A 16,628-nucleotide genomic window follows, 5' to 3' on the forward strand; every position below is an offset into this window, starting at 1 on the left:
TATGTGAACTGTGAACTTCCTGATGTTCAAGCTGGTTTTAGAAAAGGCAGAGGAACCAGAGATCAAATTGCCAACATCCGCTGGATCATGGAAAAAGCAAGAGAGTTCCAGAAAAGCATCTATTTCTGCTTTATTGACTATGCCAAAGCCTTTGACTATGTGGATCACAATAAACTGTGGAAAATTCTGAAAGAGATGGGAATACCAGACCACCTGACTTGCCTCTTGAGAAATCTGTATGCAGGTCAGGAAGCAACAGTTAGAACTGGACATGGAACAACAGACTGGTTCCAAATAGGAAAAGGAGTTCGTCAAGGCTGTATATTGTCACCCTGTTTATTTAACTTCTATGCAGAGTACATCATGAGAAACGCTGGACTGGAAGAAACACAAGCTGGAATCAAGATTGCCGGGAGAAATATCAATAACCTCAGATATGCAGATGACACCACCCTTATGGCAGAAAGTGAAGAGGAACTCAAAAGCCTCTTGCTGAAAGTGAAAGTGGAGAGTGAAAAAGTTGGCTTAAAGCTCAACATTCAGAAAACGAAGATCATGGCATCCGGTCCCATCACTTCATGGGAAATAGATGGGGAAACAGTGGAAACAGAGTCAGACTTTATTTTTCTGGGCTCCAAAATCACTACAGATGGTGACTGCAGCCATGAAATTAAAAGATGCTTACTCCTTGGAAGGAAAGTTATGACCAACCTAGAGAGCATATTCAAAAGCAGAGACATTACTTTGCCAACAAAGGTTTGTCTAGTCAAGGCTATGGTTTTTCCTGTGGTCATGTATGGATGTAAGAATTGGACCGTGAAGAAGGCTGAGCGCCGAAGAATTGATGCTTTTGAGGTGTGGTGTTGGAGAAGACTCTTGAGAGTCCCTTGGACTGCAAGGAGATCCAACCAGTCCATTCTGAAGGAGATCAGTCCTGGGATTTCTTTGGAAGGAATGATGCTAAAGCTGAAACTCCAGTACTTTGGCCACCTCATGTGAAGAGTTGACTCATTGGAAAAGACCCTGATGCTGGGAGGGATTGGGGGCAAGAGGAGAAGGGGACGACAGAGGATGAGATGGCTGGATGGCATCACTGACTCTATGGACTTGAGTCTGAGTGAACTCCAGGAGTTGGTGATGGACAGGGAGGCCTGGCGTGCTACGATTCATGGGGTCGCAGAGTCGGACACGACTGAGCGACTGATCTGATCTGATCTGATCTGAATATATCTCAGGTCATCTGACTTAGTCTACTCTGTAGAATCTTTATCTTCCAGGAAAATTATATATTGGTACCCATCTATAAGGCACATAGCCCAGTTTTCTAGTGTTACTAGACTGATTATCCTTAGTATGATTTAATTGTTTCCAACACAGAGGAGACTTAAACATAAATTACCATAGCCTGGTGTTATGTATATAAATCCATCCTATAATTGTGGGAGCTTTTTCCTCCTTTGCTGAAACTTTGCTTGTTGCTCTGCTTGAGCTTGAGTAATAGAAGAAAGCTCAAATTTAAGGCCAGAGTCAGAGCAGGCATTATTAATTGGCCTGGTGAGGGGATCCCATCTAGTAATATCACAGTGACCTGGATATGACTATAATTTTTTTTTAAGTAAATTTTCTCAGGCCAACCAGTTAGAGTCTTGTAGTAGAGAAATTTACCAAGGTAACCCAGAACTAGACACAGGTAATTGGCCACAAACCCAACAAGTGGATTGATTTCTAAAATTAGCATAGGATCAGGCCAATGATAGAAAAGCATTTGATTTATATGCAAAGGTCTAAGAAGTCAAGAAAACATTATAAATGATCATACGAATCAGGTCCAGCATCTTGGGCAAGCTGTCTACCTCTGATGTCGTCGTCTTCTCATCCTAGTGTAGTGTAGTTTCTCCTGTTTGAGCATCATTTTAAGGTGAGATCAGGTCAACTATCTTCTCTATAGACCAATCCAGTGTAGGGGCCTTTGGAAGTGGGAATTAGTCTAAGAGTTAATTTCCCTTCAGTTTCATTGTGCCTGAGCTAGTTAAGAGTACCTGATTAAAAAAGTCCTTCCATCCAGGTTGGAGACAGTCCTTTAAATTATGTCTTTTTCCAGTCCTGGTTGCAGGTCATGAGGCATCTGATCTTCATCCAAAGATAGATTACTGAGATAAGCTTCAGAAACAAACTTAGGGTGTTCTTTAAGAATTCAATTAAATTTTACATTAACATCACATAACAGCAAAGAACTATCCAAGAAATGAGTCTTCTACATGCAGATCTCCATTAACAAACTGGGATTTAACATTTACTGAAAAAAATTTTTTCTCCCTAAAATTACCCTCATTTTTATCAAATATAACCAAATTAAGGCCAGCTTGTTTGCAAAATAGGTCTGTTCTCACTAATTTTGGTCTGATGATTTATATAACCATAATTGATCATAGACTTTTTATTTTGCTTAAACATTTATAGTCTGAGACTGAACTTTTAAAACAAAACAGGGCTAGGAAACTCACACCAAAGGCTTATCACAGATTTTGCCTAACAAATCTAGGTGAATTCTTCCCTTTTTAAGGTCTCAAAAATTCCTTGAGGTTTTTGTACCTGTTAGTGAGATAACCTTCCTAACTCATTTGATAAACTTAGTGGAAACCTAAGAGTTTCAAATCTCTGGAGGAGTCAGAGAGAAAATATAATTGTTTTGTTTATAACGTATAATTTTACCAAATTATTGCCATAATTAGTTTGAGAGGAAGGTTTTCCCTACTCCTGGAAAACACAAGATTCAAACCTGTAATTTTTCAGATAGAAACCATAAAAGTTATAAACATATTCGCTGGTTCATTCAGTCCTTTGTTAACTTTTGTGAAGTCATCAGGTTTTCCATTATAATACCAGGACATATCAGAATGTTAAGAACTCCATATAATTTCTAGGATATCTGTATTAGTGATTTTATCATACATTATAACATAAGGGGATTTATTACTCATTTGATAATCTTTTCCATGTAATTTAACCAACCAAATAAACACAGTTTAATATCTCTCTTTGGGATGTTTCAGGGGCCCTCTGGAGCACCCCAAAGTTAGCTAGAGGTCAAAAGAATTTCAAAAGAATTCGATTTAGGGAGTTTTATCGAAAAGATCAATTAAAAGGGTTTAGAACATTTGGTCAGATTTAGTCAATGTTGATGGGTGTATCATTTAGCTTGTTGATATGTCACAATGGGCATAAATACCAAGGCTCAAGGTCTAGTGAAAGTCAGCTCTGCCATCTTGGACCTAGTTGGCTCTAACCAGTTTTCTTATGTTGTAGCCATGCGTTCTGGGAAACAAAACTCACTCAGAAGAACAGTGCAGATACTGGAGTTCAGTTTATTACACCGGCGGGCCCAAGGCAGAGTATCCTCTTAGCCAGGTTTTTGTGAAAACCTTATATACCCTATGGAGAAGGAAATGGCAACCCACTCCAGTATTCTTGCCTGGAAAATCCCATGGATGGAAGAGCCTGGTAGGCTACAGTCCATGGGGTCGCAAAGAGTCCGGACACGACTGAGCGACTTCACTTTACTTTTTTTTTCACTTTATATACCCTAAGTGTACTTGCTTAAACCCACCTCCCCACATTCCTTGAAACTAGTCTGGACAAGGTAAAAGAGAGATACGATCAAAGTTAACCCATGATTCACGTGACACAAGACTAGATAAACAGTGGGCATTTATCAATAGGACTGTGGTCATATCCCGATAAACATAATGAAATTTACAACTTTGTTCTGTTACAGAGATAATTAGCATATTCTTTTAGGCAAAGGAGAGTCCAAGTACAAGTCCTGAGGCTCTTTTATCCGGGGGGTCTGGTTTCCCATTGGTATGCCACTTCTGTAGACACCAGGCACAAAGTTCAGAGTCCATTGGGAGGGTGACCATATGTGTAGCCTAACGTTCGCAGCCTGGCCTAAGATGGAGTCCAGCTCTGTCTGTTTCCTCCTTCACTTATGGCTGTGTCATTCCTAACAAAATCCATTTATCTAACTAATTGTAATCCAATTCTAGAAAATCCTGATCATGCATAACTCTTTTTAGTATTTTTTCATACTTTTTTTTTTTTTTTACTGAAAACACATTTCCTACTTTTCTTTAGCAACCAAGAACTAACTTTTATATTAGCATTTTATAGATTGGTGAGCATAAATACCAGTGATAATTTCTAAAACTCCTGCTTTCTTAGAACATTTTAGGATGGCACCAAACATTCATTTATAGTCCCAAATCTCTTTGTTTCTCTGTAAAAGGAAATTAGCGTTTAGTAGTAAATGTTTCAAAATCTTATTTTATTTGGAAATACCCTAACTCTGCAACAGACTTCCAACACTTTGTTTAGCACAACCCTTAGAAATTCAAGTTACATCCATCTGGAGAGACTATTTTAGACAGATATTTCTAAAGAATAATTATTCTTAATAGAGTTTATCCAAAAGCTCATATCTCATTTACATTTTTTTTAGAAGTTTCTTCACTCAAGGTAGTTTCCTTGTTGACAAACTTGTAACAGATATGATAATATTTAACTTATATTAAGCCTAGGTACGATGAGAATATTCTACTTAATGTTAATTACTCTAAGACATGTTTATAATTAGATAGGTCAACAAACAAACATTAATATCAGGTATTTAATACTGAATATTTCCCAGTTCACATGAACTTGGAATTTATTATTTAATTATTTGATTTGTAAGCACTTACTTTTCTTTAAGCCAATTAAATAGAGCTCATTTACAAATTAACCTCAAAAATATTATCCAGAGACAAAGACATACCAAGACATATTTAGACAGACACAACGCAAGATCTAGCTTCATTTTCTAAGCTTAGTCATGAATTAGATATTACAATATAAAATTTACTAGTTTATAAAAAACAGTTGGAATAAATAAAACTTTTAAAGGCTGTTTCCCATTTTTCCTCAGTCTCAGGGATTAGAGATGGTCTAGATAAGTGTTCCTAAGAACAGAGCCAGAGCCCTGGTCTCAAGGCACAGGGAAAGAAAATCAAAATGGCGGCAGGTCTAAACCAAATGGTGGCCAGACAAAGCAAAATGGCCATCAAAAATCACAACACAGAACACAGAGTTAAAACACACATATAGACCTGGCAGTCCTCTTCAGACCCTCCCTTAAATACAAGAATACAGTCTCTCAGAAAACCTCCTATAAAGACACAGAACTTTAGATCCAAGTACTAACAGAGTAAAGGAACATATCTCAGGTCTTCAAACATTTCAAAGGGAGGAAAGGAAGCCAGGTTGAAAGAAGAGGGAGGAGGTGGGAGAGGAGGGTGAAAGGGGTGGCCTTACAGACGTCTCCTGCCACCTGCAGATACCCAGGCGTTATGGGACTTTACCCTGGGCCTCCAGAGAAGGGAGGACTGGAACTCGGCCCTACCAGAAATCTGCCCAGAACAGAACCAGAATTCGAGTTCTCTACCAAGTGGAGGTGATCAGTCGCCAATCCTCAGCTCAGGCTGAGGCCCTTCCACCAGATTCCTGCATCCAGGACCAGCGGACTAGAAAAAAGTGGAAAGATAAGAAGGGGTAAGGAAAGGAAAGAGAGAGGGCAGGGGAAAGAAGTCAATAAAGTCTCTTGTTCCTTACTGGTCAGGGCACTCTGGCCAGTTGTCCACATCAGGAGGAGACCAGGGACAAAAGGGTCCCATTTGCAGCCACTGGGTCCCATTTGCAGCCATTGGCAGGCAAGCTAGCTCCTGAGTACCCCGAGTGGTCAGGATATCAGTCGCAGAGAAGAGTCCCGCCAGAGTTGCCATTTGTTGCAGGAAGGGGGACCCCTTCCAGGGCCCAAAACTGGGCTCTTGTCTAACACTTGGAAATGAATTGTCCGAGGAGACACATGTGCTGACAAAGCAAGAGATTTTATTGGGAAAGGGCACCTGGGTGGAGAGCAGTAGGGTAAGGGAACCCAGGAGAACTGCTCTGCCACATGGCTCACAGTCTTGGGTTTTATGGTGATGGGATAGTTTCCAGGTTGTCTTTAGCCAATCATTCTGACTCAGAGTCCTTCTTGGTGGTGCACACCTTGTTCAGCCAAGATGGATGCCAGAGAGAATAATTCTGGGAGGTGGTTGGACATGTGGTGTCTCCTTTTGATCTTTCCTGAACTCTTCCGGTTGGTGCTGGCTTATTAGTTCCCTGTTCCTTACCAGGACTTCCTGTCATAAAACAACTCATGCAAATAGTTACTATGGTGCCTGGCCAGGGTGGGCAGTTTCAATCAGTGTGTTTCCCCTAACATGAGGACAAATGAACCTACTATCCAGAGACAGACCAGGAAGGCCTTGAGACTGAAGAAATGAAGCATGGCCCACTTTCCTGGGACAGCTAAAGGGGAACAAGGGGGCGGGACTGTGGGGGGTGAGAAGGGAGGAAGGGCAGGAACAGCTGAACCCATCTGACTGGTGGATGAGAGGATCAGAGGAGAGGTGGGGTGGGCAATCTTGGAATCTTAGCAAACTCCCCACTTTGTTTCTGGGCTTCTCTGTCCCTTCAGATGGAGTAAAGGGATAGAGTAGGCACCCAAGAAGACAGGTACCAGACAAGGAGAGTGTATGTCTGTGGTTGAATAGAAGCATCAGCCTCTGACCATTCTTGAGGGTGTGTCCTAAGTGGCTGGGTGGTGAGGAGGTCCTGTCCCGTTCTGTCCCATCCCATCCCATCCTATTTCATCTATTCAACACTTGCGCCCAGGGCTTCCCTGGTGGCTCAGCTGGTAAAAGAATCTGTCCGCAACATGGGAGACCTGGGTTTGATCCCTGGGTTGGGATGATCCCCTGGAGAAGGGAACAGCTACCCACTCCAGTATTCTGGCCTGGAGAATTCCATGGACTGTATGGTCCATGGAGTCGCAAAGAGTTGGACACAACTGAGTGACTTTCACTTGTTACTTTTTGTTATAAACACTTGCTTCCAAAGGAAATTCACAGGCATCAAACATAATGGTCACGAGAGCCACAGCAGGGGCCACTGCACAAACAAAATGGATCTTTAGTCAGCAAGGTCATCATAAGAAAATAAAATCTGAGTGACTGAGCATCTGTACAATTGACTACTAAGTAGTCACCAAAATCTTATTTTAAAGAACTTTCTAGTAACTTTGGAAAATATTTATTGTATATCTAGCAGAGAAATTTCAAAACCATATGTGTATCACTTATTTCCAATGATGGAAAAGGTCTCTATGCACAGAAAATAATGTGTAAGGAAATGTACCAAATATGCCTGCAAGAAACGATCCTTAGGAAGTATGACTATGGGTGATTTTGACTTCTTACTTTTTTTTTTTTTTTTGTATTTTCCAACTTTTTCTCAATATGCATGTATTATTCGCTAATCAGAGAAAGTTACCAATGAGGCAGTTCTTCGCATCAGGTGGCCAAAGTATTAGAATTTCAGCTTCAGCATCAGTCCTTCCAATGAATATTCAGGACTGATTTCCTTTAGGATGGACTGGTTGGATCTCCTTGCAGTCCAAGGGACTCTCAAGAGTCTTCTCCAACACCACAGTTCAAAATTATCACTTCTCTTAAATTTACTAGTGATGAAAAAGTAAACATCACATTCGTGAAGCTTTTGAAAGCAAGTAGCATGGTCGGGGGGATACCTTAGTCAGGTCCTAAGGAGCCTTAGAAGGAAAGTTATGACCAACCTAGACAGCATATTAAAAAGCAGAGACATTACTTTGCCAACAAAGGTTCGTCTAGTCAAGGCTATGGTTTTTCCAGTAGTCATGTATGGATGTGAGAGTTGGACTGTGAAGAAAGCTGAGCTTTTGAACTGTGGTGTTGAAGACTCTTAAGAGTCCCCTGGCCTGTAAGGAGATCCAACCAGTCCATTCTAAAGGAGATCAGTCCTGGGTGTTCATTGCAAGGAATGATGCTAAAGCTGAAACTCCAGTACTTTGGCCACCTCATGCGAAGAGTTGACTCATTGGAAAAGACCCTGATGCTGGGAGGCGGGGGCAGGAAGAGAAGGGGACGACAGAGGATGAGATGGCTGGATGGCATCACCGACTCGATGGACGTGAGCTTGAGTGAACTCCAGGAGTTGGTGATGGACAGGGAAGCCTGGCGTGCTGCAATTCATGGGATCGCAAAGAGTCGGACACGACTGAGCGACTGAACTGAAGGAGCCCATCATTTCCTAAACAGAGGAACTGGTTCTGTTTGCAATCCTAGTTAAGAAAGACCAATCGCGTAAACCATGTCATATCAGATCAGTCGCTCAGTCGTGTCCGACTCTTTGCGACCCCATGAATCGCAGCACGCCAGTCCTCCCTATCCATCACCAACTCCCGGAGTTCACTCAGACTCAGGTAAGTTCAAGTAAATAACCAGGGCTTCCCCACCGCCTCCCCGCGCGTGCCGAGACGGTGAGGGCGGTAGCAGGGGAACTCCCAGCTCCAACCTAGATAATCCCCGGCTGCACCGAGAAGCCTGGTTTGTAGCCCACGGGCCTCCACGCTCCAGTCTAAAGCCTCACCGGGAGCGTCACATTCGTCCCCTCAAATCAGCAACCTGGAGAGTTTCTCTAGCCTTCGAAAGGCGGCTGGCGGACAGCGCCAGAAATAGTATAAGCCAGACCTCGCCGCCGGCCTCAGCCTAGGGCCGTGCACGGGTGCCAACGGCAATCTCCGCCCGGAGGTGGGGGCGGGGCTCCGGGGACACCCAGGGCGGGGGCGTCCGCGACGCTTAGATCCGCGCTTCGCGCGCTGGGCGGAGCTTCCGCCCACTAATCCCGTGTCAGAAGGCGTGCACAAGTCCCCGTCCCGGCCGCGGATTGGTCCCCCTGGCAGGGCGGGGCCGTTTGGAACCCTGCGGCGTCGTAGGTGAGCGTGAGAGAGGCGGGGTTGTGGAATAGATGCCGGAAGCTGCGAGCGTTTCGTGGGATCCGGCTCCTCGTCGCCGAGCCGACTACGCTCTCTGTTCTCCACGTTTTTCTCAGGGCCCCTCTGAGCGGACTCCTGCGGCGGCCGGGCAGACGCGGAGCCCGGATAACCATGAGCGTGGGTTTCATCGGCGCCGGCCAGCTGGCCTGCGCCTTGGCGCGAGGCTTCACGGCCGCAGGTAAGCGCCTGAAGGCGGGAGGCGGGTGCGCGGAAGGTCCACAGCTTAGCTTGTGACCGCCCTCCGCCGCACGAACGTGAGGGAATGAAGAAAGGGGAACTTGCGTCTGCTAGGGAATTAAGGATTCCTAAATCCCTAATAAGGGATTAAGGGGTAGGGGGTCACCAGCGACCGTCTCCATAACGGTCGGAGTGGCGTGGGTTTTGACTCTGCTCTCCCAGGGAAAACATGGGAACCGGGTGGGCCATGAGCCCCAGTTGAAAAGCCCTGTCTTCTGTAGGCATCCTGTCGGCTCACAAAATAATAGCCAGCTCCCCGGAAATGGACCTGCCCACGGTGTCCGCTCTCAGGGTAGGTGGGGCATGAGGGTTTGGGGAAGGGGGTGGAGACCCAGGAGAAGGGTGGCCTGATGAGCTGAACCCCTGTGCTGTTCCGTGGCCGGCGCTGACCTTCCCACCAGGAGCATCACTATCCTGCATCTTTCCTGGGGGAGCTCAGGGTTGTGCGAGCAGCCAGGCACGACTGGGGTTGGTCGACTTGGGTTCCAATCCAGACACAAGGTTAGTTGAGATTTTGATGTGTGAAAAGCACCTAGCACATAGTAGGTACCCAATAAAATACTCACTTTGCTTCATCCACTAGCTCAGTTAAGGTACTTAGCTGAGGTACTTAGCTTAAGCAGTTAAGGTACTTAGGTGCTCTGAGCCTCAGTTTCCGCATTTATAAAATGAAGCCCACAGTAGTCACTTTGCTGAGCTATTCTGAGGCGTAAATGAGCATGTTGGGAAAGAACCTGGCAAGTTAGTTTTTCCTCTTTCTAAACAAAGAATATCCCAAGTCTTCACCCAGAACCTGAGCAGTGTGGGAGAGGATGGCTAACGAGGCAGGCGGCAGGTAACAGGCAGTGTCTGGGCCTGGGATGGCAGGGGTTGTCATCACCGGAGGGCCTTGTTTCTTAGTGTGAAGTCTTAGAGGGGTGTCCTCCATTCCACCCCTGGACCACACAGAGACCAGGCACCCTGATGAACAAGTGTCCAGGCTTGGGATAGAGCCCTGCTTCTGACCATTGGGCACCAGCATTTCACCTTTCCCTTTACCTGTGCCATTTTTCAACCATGGAGACGTCTCACCTGGCAGAGGGGTGCCTTGGGTGCCAGAGAACTGGTGGGGATGGGGGACAGCGATTTCCTGTTTGCCATGGGAAGCTTGTCCATGTCCAGCACTCACTTGCCCAGTAGCAACACTGGAAAACTTCGAGGCAATGGGGGTAGGGGCAAACTCTGAGGGGAACAGGGCAGGGAATTCCAGGCTGCCCTTGGCCACGTGAGCTTGGAGGGGTTCAGCTGCTCCTTGAGAGGGCCAGGGCTCATGAGGCTGCCACAGAGTGTGAGCCTGGTGGTCTCCTCCTGCAGAAGATGGGTGTGAACCTGACCCGGAGCAACAAGGAGACGGTCAGGCACAGTGACGTCCTGTTCCTGGCCGTGAAGCCACACATCATCCCCTTTATCCTGGACGAGATCGGGGCCGACGTCCAGGCCAGGCACATCGTGGTGTCCTGTGCGGCTGGCGTCACCATCAGCTCTGTGGAAAAGGTGTCCATCTCAGCCCCGGCGCCCCTGTTGGTGGGAGGAGGGGGTGGGTGCTGGTGGGACTGGCAGTTCACTCGGCCCTCTGCCTTCACCCCAGAAGCTGATGGCGTTCCAGCCGGCACCCAAGGTGATCCGCTGCATGACCAACACACCTGTGTTGGTGCGGGAGGGCGCAACAGTGTATGCCACAGGCACCCACGCCTTGGTGGAGGACGGGCAGCTCCTGGAGCAGCTCATGAGCAGCGTGGGCTTCTGCACGGAGGTGGAGGAGGACCTGATCGACGCCGTCACAGGGCTCAGCGGCAGCGGGCCTGCCTATGTGAGGCCCTCATATACTCAGCCCTCTGGGGACCCTGGGATGCAAGATGGGCTGGCAGGCAAGCCTGGGCTGGGGGTGTCGCCCACCTCTTGGGCGAGGCTGTCTGGTGGAGGAGGTTGACCCTTGGAGCTAGTTGTCAGGAAAAGACCCTAGTGTGTGCCCCTGAGTACCTGCAGCCCCGGGGCTCAGTGAGTGTCTTCACAGGCGTTCATGGCCCTGGACGCGTTGGCTGACGGTGGGGTGAAGATGGGCCTGCCACGGCGCCTGGCCGTCCGACTGGGGGCCCAGGCCTTGCTGGTTAGTATCTTCTCCCTGCGTGTTCTGGACCCCGGTGTGGGGATGGGATGGGATTCTTAGGGCTCTCTGAGCCAGGGCAGGGCTTGGTGGGGAAGCTGGGGTAGGGATTGGGGAGGAGTGGGTTTGGAGAAGCTCATCCCAAGGGGCACCTGCAATTTTCTCCTCTAATGGCCCTTCCTGCCCTAGGGAGCTGCCAAGATGCTGCTGGACTCAGAACAGCATCCCGGCCAGCTCAAGGACAACGTGTGCTCCCCTGGGGGGGCCACCATCCACGCCCTGCACTTCCTAGAGAGCGGGGGCTTCCGCTCCCTGCTCATCAATGCGGTTGAGGCCTCCTGTATCCGAACACGGTGGGTCGCTCTCCTTTTCCACCCAGGCCCTCCACTTGGAGCCAGCCCCGTGTGGGCTGTCAGTGTCTTACACGATCTGCCTTCTGTGGTCCCATTAGCAGTGCTGGAGTCTGCTCTGTTAATAACCCACTTATTAGACTCTGTTAGCTTAAGGGTTTGCAGGCCTTACTTCATGTAATTCTTACACAGTTCTGATAACTGAGGTTTAACTTTGATTTCCAGATGAGGAAGTTGAGGTTTAGAGATAACAGCTTTCCCAAAGTCAAACAGCTAGTAAGTGATGGAGGTAGGATTAGACTTCAAGTCTTTGACCCCCAATTCTGTGATTTTTTTTTCCCCACTCTCTCTCTCCCTAGCTGATCACAGATACCACTTGAAGCTCTGCATCCATGTAGTAAGCCATACTTAGTTAAATAGCACTTCTGAGACGTTTCGGGGAGTGTTTGGTTTGGGGTTCTAAGTTCGGGTGGTATCAAGTCAACAAGGGTTGGGGTTAAGTGGATGGGGAGACCTTGTGTATCTAGCTCTAGCTCCTTCAACCTCTTGGGGTTTTGCCTGCAGAGAGCTGCAGTCCATGGCTGACCAAGAGAAGATCTCCCCAGCTGCCCTCAAGAAGACCCTCCTGGACAGAGTGAAGCTGGAATCCCCCACAGTGACCACACTGACCCCAACCAGCTCAGGGAAGCTCCTCACGAGAAGCCCAGTCCCAGGAGGCAAGAAGGACTAAGGCAGCCTGGGTCTGCTCTCCCCTGTGTCCAGAGCCCTCGGCTGCGGGGGCTCAATCAGCTTCAGGTCCTCATGATAAACCTCCTTCCGTCTGTTAGACCCAGCAGCGCTGGTTTCCCCTCCTGTCTCGTGTTAGAAGATGCTCTGAGGGGTGGCTGGAAACCAGATGCAGCCCTGCAGACCTCACACAGTTGCAGGAGAGGGCGGCTGGGACTCCATTCAGAGGCCCAGCTGCGTAGGCAGGCCTGGTGACCTTCAGTGGATGACCCCTTCAACTGGGGTCCTCCCACTGGAGCCCACAGCAGGGTCAGTTTGTTGCTGAGTCAAGGTGTACGAAACATGACAAGGACTTTTTGAATTGGTAAAAGGAAAAGAAGTGAGTGACTTAGAATTATCACAATCAGAAATGCACATCTTAGACTGTGTTATATTGAACTCTTGCTTCACAGGTATACCATTGAAAATGTGTTATTCAATGTTGCTAAGTTTGGCTGCTTTAATAAAGTTTTATTTTTTATTACCTTGCTTTTCTTATGCTTAATCTCAAATCATCATCTTAGAGAACTTGAGTTCCTTGCCAGGTGTTCCTGGCTTCAGCAGGAGGGCACTATCTATAGGCAGGAAGTAGGGATGAGAAGAAATAAGGGGCCAGGCCCTGACAGCTGAATGACACTCTGCTCCAGCCCAGCCCCAGGTCAGGTGGGCCAATGCTCATCCCCACTCTGGGGGTGGGGAGTGGGCGGCATCCCAGACAGGAGGAAGCTGCCTGCCTTGCGGTGGGCCAAGCACTGCATCAGATCCAGACACGTGCCCTCCGAGGGAGGAACTATTCTTTTCCTCACTTTATAGAAGATGCTGAGGCTAGAGGAGATGAGCGACTTACCCCAGTTGAGTTGCTGGTCAGTCCTGTGGTTTCCCTGTGCAGGCTGTATGCCTGGTGCTCTTCCCCAGCAGCACCTGCCTGTGGCTTTGGCTTCAGCAGCAGCTCTGAGTTCACGTCTTAATTTCCACCAGTTTTAACTAGGTGACCACGGAGAAGTTACTGAGTATCTCTGACCACAGGATTTCATCCCTGTAAATACAGAGGTCATCCTTCAAAAGGTTCTGGTGAGTATGAAATGAGACTGTGTGGAATGGCTCAGTAGAAACATCTAGAACATGTGGACCCTGGTGCTGGTGGAGCTCGTCCTTCACCCTCCAGTGAAGAGGGAGGGCAGCTGGGCTCCAACTCCAAACCCGTGAGCCCATGGGGCCAAAGTGACAAGTACAACAATACTGAAAACTCATCTTTAAGCGCCTCATTATACAGCAGCCCCTTTGCAAACCCTCTACATAAAGTTTCATGGCTTTAGGTGCTAGACTTTTTTAAGAGTAAGAGGTTAAATAAGTGGCCCCTAAAGATGTTAATAGACATCTCACCAAGGAAGATTTACAGATGGCAAATAAGTGCGTGAAGAGATGCTCAACCCCATTAGTTATGAAAGTCAAGTGTTAATTGCTCAGTCATGCTCAACTCTGTGACCCCATGGATTGTAGCCCACCATACTCCTCTGTCCATAGACAAGCATACTGGAGTGGGTTACCATTTTCAATCAAAGCCCAGTGAGATAACACTTCACACCCACTAGTGTGGCGCTTCATTAAAAAGGATAATGACAAATGTTGTCAAGGATATGGAGAAGTTAGAACTCTTGTGTATCTCTGGTGGGGATGTAAAATGGTGCAGCAACTTTGGAAGACAGTTTGGTAGTTTCTCAAAAAGTTAAACAGAGTGGCCAGGCAATTCCACTTGTAGGTATCAATCTGAGAGAAGAAAATATATCCACACAAAAACTTACACATGGATATTATGGCAGCATTACTCAAAACAGCCAAGAATCGAAAATAACCCAAATGTTGAAAAACCGATGAAAGGATAAACTGTAATACACACAATGGGTATTATTCAATAATAAATGAGAAATACATATGCTACAGGCCTTCCCAGGTGGCTCAGTGGTAAAGAATCCACCTGCCAATGCAGGAGACACAGGTTCAATCCCTGGGTGGGAAAGATCCCCTGGAGGAGAGCATGGCAACCCACTCCAGTATTCTTGCCTGGGAAGTCCCATGGACAGAGGAGCCTGGAGGGCCACAGTCCATGGGATCGCAAAGGGTCAGACACAACTGAACCAACTAAGAATGCAGGCAAAATCAGATTATGGAGATGGTTGCAAAGACCTGTACATTGTTGTCAAATTGTACACTTAAAGTGATGAATTTTATGGTATGTAAGTTATACTTCATAAAGCTTTAAAAAAAGGAAATATGTTTCCCTAGTTTAATTAGCTAGGAAGTGGTACTAGGACTCAAATCCATGTCTGATACCAAATTCTGTCCTTTCTGCACCAAGCCTGCTGACAAGCTGTCTTAGGTGACAGGATACTGTCCCCTCATCTCCTCCACCCCCTGCAGGGTCACCCCCCTCCCAGGCCTAAATCCACCAACATACATTTACTGAGGACCTCCTAACCGCCAGGCCCCAGTCATGCCTGGTATGAGTCCACCTGGCTCAGGTGAGTCCTCACCTGCTCAGGAACCCCCTGCCCTTTGCTTCTGATCTTTGACCAGGTATGTACGGTCAGGACTAGGTTTCACTCAGGATGTCTGTGGCCCCAGTCCTCCAGGGCATGAGTAAAGAGGGCCTCTCTAGGGAAACAGTTCCAGTCACCTTTCCACAGGGCCTCAGACCTGCCACCTCAGTTGCCCGCCTTCTTACAGGGCTGACTGTCCAGGGGCCGGAGACGCAGGCAGGCAGAGCCAGGGCCGGCAGCTCCCAGTGGACACCCTGGCCAGAAGGTCCGGAGCGTGTGGCCTGAGCCACCAGGAGAACACCCAGATGCCCCCTGCAAACCTTTTAGGAGCAAGAGCTGGTGTTGGAGGTCAGCGCAGCCTTTCAAGAAGCGTGCTGAACGCCCTCTGTGCCGAGTGCCCTGCGAGGCCGGGGTGTGCCCTAGTCAGTGAGACTCAGTTCTTGTTCTGAATTGCACAAGGGCCGAGGACAGGTGTGGACACAGGAAGGAGAAGTGGAAAACATGAGAAGGCAGAGGAAGAGGCAGCACGGAGACAGGTAAAGAGTGAGGAAGGGGCCAACCAACCCTCTCCCCTCACCAAGCCCTCCCTGTTCCCCCAACTATGGGAGCAGCCAGGCCTAGAGCGGGTGCAACCCCATTTCATAACTGGCTTCTCTCAGGACACCAACCCCCAGCACTCCTGCATCCATTGCCTCAGTTTTGCTCTCCTGTGAAATGGGGGCATGAACCTCTGGCCCAGATGTTAGCAATAGTTACTTTGGGGAAGTGGGATTGAGGTTACTTTCTTGCTTAATTTCTTTCTTTATTTTGCTTTAGATTGTTGCTTACGATAAGCAGACAGGATCTCCATGGTTGAAAGACTGAAAACTGAAAAAAAAAGAAAGACTGAAAAATGTTTTCACCAATCCCCACCAGCAGGCCATTTGTGGGACACAAACATACCCTCCTTCATCCTTGTTCTCATGTGACCATCAGTTACTAAGCAACTCTCTGGGCAGGCACACAGGAGAGCCTGCCTGGGCCTCTTCCCTCAGCGTTCCCGTGGTGTAGACAGGCCTTCCTCTGTATCTAAGTTCTTAAAGCCTTAACCTGTGCTTGCTTTCACCAATAAACCAGAACGTAGGCAGAATGGATATCGTGTCAATGTGAGATCAGGAGTGTTCTGAAAATAAAATGCACCTTTTCAAGGTCTAACCCTGAGTGGATGGTGTGCTACCTTTACGTAAGAGATGGGGAGGGAACTTTGCTGGTGGTCCAGTGGCTAAGCCTCTGAGCTCCCAATGCAGGAGGCTGGATTTGATCCCTGTTCAGGGAATTAGATCCCATGTACCATAACTAAGAGTTTGCATGCTGCAACTAAGACTGGTACAACCAAATAGATAAATAAATTTTAAAAATGAAAGTGGGGATACAAAATTGGGTGAGGAAACCCTCAAAGGCTACACAGACACCAAGAAGCAAGGTACTGGGGGACAGAGGGAAGGAAGCAGATGGGGGCAGGTGCGGGAGTAAGATATCTCATTATAATCCTTTCTGTACTGTACTGATTTAGGAATCGTATGAAAGTGTCACCTAGTCACCAAATACATCCTGCAAACCTTCAGGGGCTGCCAGGCTGCCCCGGCTGTGCAGTGCTCTAGCATGAC

At 47.5% G+C, this 16,628-nt stretch overlaps 1 protein-coding gene and 1 long non-coding RNA gene across 3 annotated transcripts in view; one reads left to right on the forward strand and one right to left on the reverse strand.

Annotated features, from left to right (window-relative positions):
• Positions 1-8,898: 8,898 nt before the first annotated feature.
• Positions 8,899-12,929, forward strand: PYCR2 (pyrroline-5-carboxylate reductase 2). Of its 2 annotated transcripts, none has more exons than XR_015143547.1 (7): positions 8,899-9,128; positions 9,409-9,479; positions 10,541-10,720; positions 10,815-11,036; positions 11,241-11,333; positions 11,520-12,077; positions 12,245-12,929. XR_015143547.1 is itself a non-coding variant. In XM_086345114.1 (7 exons), exons 1-7 carry the CDS (start codon positions 9,062-9,064, stop codon positions 12,408-12,410), a joined length of 963 nt encoding a protein of 320 aa, XP_086201240.1. In that variant the 5' UTR covers positions 8,899-9,061; the 3' UTR covers positions 12,411-12,929. The 2 variants fall into 2 exon arrangements, 1 of the variants encoding a protein (XP_086201240.1); XM_086345114.1 differs by having other exon boundaries at positions 11,520-11,683.
• The window catches only part of LOC147356830 (uncharacterized), a 32,017-nt gene continuing 28,284 nt past the window's right edge, over positions 12,896-16,628 (reverse strand). The window contains exons 5-6 of the long non-coding RNA XR_015143549.1: positions 13,293-13,481; positions 12,896-13,020 (exon numbers count right to left, since the gene is read on the reverse strand). This is a non-coding gene — a long non-coding RNA (uncharacterized LOC147356830). The remainder of the gene's footprint in view (positions 13,021-13,292; positions 13,482-16,628) is intronic.

Source organism: Bos grunniens, chromosome 16 (genome assembly GCF_055505025.1).
Source record: "Bos grunniens cultivar Pamir isolate PY7600 chromosome 16, Bosgru_T2T1.0, whole genome shotgun sequence".
Classification (NCBI taxonomy): domain Eukaryota; kingdom Metazoa; phylum Chordata; class Mammalia; order Artiodactyla; family Bovidae; genus Bos; species Bos grunniens.